Source organism: Chiloscyllium plagiosum, chromosome 6 (genome assembly GCF_004010195.1).
Source record: "Chiloscyllium plagiosum isolate BGI_BamShark_2017 chromosome 6, ASM401019v2, whole genome shotgun sequence".
Lineage (NCBI taxonomy): Eukaryota > Metazoa > Chordata > Chondrichthyes > Orectolobiformes > Hemiscylliidae > Chiloscyllium > Chiloscyllium plagiosum.
Genome location: NC_057715.1, coordinates 19,031,220 through 19,034,647, shown reverse-complemented (window position 1 = coordinate 19,034,647; position 3,428 = coordinate 19,031,220). Strand labels below are relative to the sequence as shown.

Genomic DNA, 3,428 nt, shown 5'->3' with positions numbered 1-3,428 from the left:
ATATACCGGCCACTACAGCGGATAGCTGAAACTGACAACCGGAAGCGGCAGGTTCAGGCCACTATAAATGCCGGAGGAAACACCACAGAAGCGCTTCACAGGAGGCTCCCAAGCACTGAGGATGTCACCTAGACAGGGGACGAAACGTTTGCAACAAAAATTTCCAGCTCGGCGAACAGAACCACAGCACACATACATACTCACACACACATTCACACACTCACACACACACATTCACACACACACATACACACTCATACACACATACTCACACACACACATACTCACACACACACACATACCCACGCACACATACATACACACACACACATACCCACGCACACACATACTCACACACACACACACGATGTTCCTCCCCTCCCACACACTGTGTTCTCCCAACTCCACAATAAGCCCACCCTCCCCACACCCAGTTTGCCCCTAATATGTCAGCTCCTGTCATCCCAATGATTTAAAATACTGCACGTCCCAACAGGCACTATTTGGCCATCCCTTTGTGATGCTTGTCTTTTCTTTATTAATGCAGGTCTTCCAGGAATTCTCCTGAGACTAAATCAACCCTCAACTGGCCTTCTAATAGTAATTACGTACAGCAGAGTGGGTCCACCCAAGACTCCTGTAAAGACATCCTCGTTGAAGGATGACAAGAGCTTGTTCTTGTGCAGGTAACTGTTAAAAAGAAAATAAACAACAGGATTCAAGTTGCTCTTGATTCTGTCGGTGTTAAAACCCAAGACTCTGTTAGAAACACAAAACACACTTGAGAGAGGAGCCCTCACTGCAAAAAGAATTTGAGGATTTGATGTTTGCAAATGTCCAGGTTTCAAGTCTCCAGGACATTAACCAGTAAGAGCCTGCTCTGAGCAACAGTCAGCTGAAGAGGGAGGCATTTGAGAAAAATTATTTACCATCTTCTTGAAGCATTTTTATATACGTACAATATATGTACAATATGGTACAAAATAACTGGCAATTTTTATGAATTTAGGAGTCATACAGCACAGAAACAGACCCTTTGATCCAACCAGGTAAAAACAAGGAATGCAGATGCTGGAAACCAGATTCTAGATTAGAGTGGTGCTGGAAAAGCATAGCAGGTCAGGTAGCATCCGAGGAGCAGGAAAATCGACGTTTCGGGCAAAAGCCCTTCATCTTTGATCCAACCAGTCCATGCCGATCATGTTCCCACACTAAACTAGTCTCACTTTCCTGCGTTTGGCCCATATCCCTCCAAACCTTTCCTCATCATGAACTTATCCAAAGGTTTTTTAAATGTTGTCACTGTACTTCCTCCAGCAGTTCATTCCACACACAAACTACTCTCTATGTAAAAACGTTGTCCCACATGTCCTTTGTAAATCTTTCTCTTCTCACTTTCAAAATATGCCCCCTCAATTTTGAAACCCCACCCTCCACCCACCACCTCAGTGAAAAGACCTTTGCTACTCACCTTATCCATATCCCTCATGATTTTATAAACCTCAATAAGGTCACCCCTCCAGGTCCTGTGAAAAAATGCCCCAGCCTATCCAATTATAACTCATTAGCATTAATCCAACTGAGTTTGCCTATTGGTCTAAAAAGTGGAGTTTTGAGTCAAGAGAGAAGTTAAAGTCTTAAAAATCTGTTTCCAAACTCAAACCCAACTTTATCTTGAGGCTGACTGAAGGTACTGTAGGTTGAGGAGATCCGAGTGTTTGGGGGGTGTGAGGTGAGAGAAAGCGGCAAAGTCAGGGTCATCCCAGCCCTGGTATAACCTTTGATCCCTCACCTCCACCAGGAAACCTTGATCTCTTGTACTAATTTAAACTTGCATGGACTGTGGGTGATGTTGACAAAGTCATGATTCCTGCCCAGGTCTAATTGCTCTTGAACCCAGTGCCACGCTGGCCATTTCAGAGGGCAGTTACAGCATCAACCACTGAGAGTCAGGAGTCACGTGTAGGCCAGATGAATTACGGACACAGATTTTCTTCCCTGAATGCATTCATGAACCAGACAGGATTTTGCTTTTTTTTTGAGAATTGATTCCTGAGACTGCCTTTCACTTCCAATTTTTCAGTCACTGATCTTTAATTCCACCAGCCGTTATGATGAGGTTTGAACCCGTGTGCCCATCTTGGGCCTTTGGATTACCATTACCATCTCTTCACATCCCAAGCACCAAAACAAAATCTCTAACAAACCCTTCAGATTGGAATTCTCAGGCACCTCCACCATATCCCTGGTACCATAGCCCTGCTGGTTGACCCCACCCCCTAGCATCCAAACCAATCCTCCCGCTAAACCCTTTCCCACCAAACCCCTCCTCATGAACAGATAATACAAGCACCTTTCTCAGGGGCAAGAATAGTTTCTTCCTCCATCCCCTGACTCCACAGCTTCAGCGATCAGATCTTTTCCCTATTCCCATCTTCTCCTGCTTAAACCCCTTCTCGAACCCCAGCCACCAAAAACATCACGAAGGGTCTCTCTTGCTGGCATTTAGTGGTGGGATTTGAGGACAATCCTTGGCAATCTTCCAACCATTTGATTAATTTGAGACGCACATAGCTACCATTGCCACTAGGTGGGGTTTGTGAGTGTTTGTGTGTATATATGAGTCTTTAGGTGACTTTGGAGTGTATGTATGTGGGTATTTGTGTATGTCTGTGTGTAGTTGTGTCTGAATGCAGGTGTGCATTTGTATATATGTGTGTCTTATGGGTGTTTGTGCCTGTGTAGTGTATGGGAGTCTGTGTATATGTGGGTGTCTGTATGTGTGTGCATATGGTTGTGTGTGTATATGAATGTCTGTCTCAGTATGTGTGTGTCTAAGGGTATCTGTGTATGTATATGTCTGTATGTTTGGTTGTGCTATGGGTATCTATGTGTATGCATGTGTCTTTATGTATGTGGTTGTGTCTATGACTGTGTGTGTGTCTATGGGTATCTGTGTGAATGTATGTGTCTGTGTGTATGTGGTTGTGTCTATGGGTGTGTGTGTGTCTATGGGTATCTGTGTGTATGTATGTGTCTGTGAGAATGTGGTTGTGTCTATGAGTGTGAGTGTGTCTATGGGTATCTGTGTGTATGTATGTGTCTGTGTGTATGTGGTTGTGTCTATGAGTGTGTGTGTGTCTATGGGTATCTGTGTGTATGTATGTGTCTGTGTGTATGTGGTTGTGTCTATGAGTGTGTGTGTGTCTATGGGTATCTGTGTGTATGTATGTGTCTGTGTGTATGTGGTTGTGTCTATGAGTGTGTGTGTGTCTATGGGTATCTGTGTGTATGTATGTGTCTGTGTGTATGTGGTTGTGTCTATGAGTGTGTGTGTGTCTATGGGTATCTGTGTGTATGTATGTGTCTGTGTGTATGTGGTTGTGCTTATGACTGTGTGTGTATATGGGTATCTGGGTAAGTGCCTG

General features: G+C 44.1%; 1 protein-coding gene across 1 annotated transcript in view; it reads right to left on the bottom strand.

Annotated features, from left to right (window-relative positions):
* The window catches only part of LOC122551036 (thyrotropin receptor-like), a 21,433-nt gene that overhangs the window by 5,017 nt on the left and 12,988 nt on the right, over positions 1–3,428 (bottom strand). Inside the window, exon 2 of the mRNA XM_043692679.1 lies at positions 613–690. Within this exon, the coding sequence (XP_043548614.1) occupies positions 613–690 (78 nt within the window). The remainder of the gene's footprint in view (positions 1–612; positions 691–3,428) is intronic.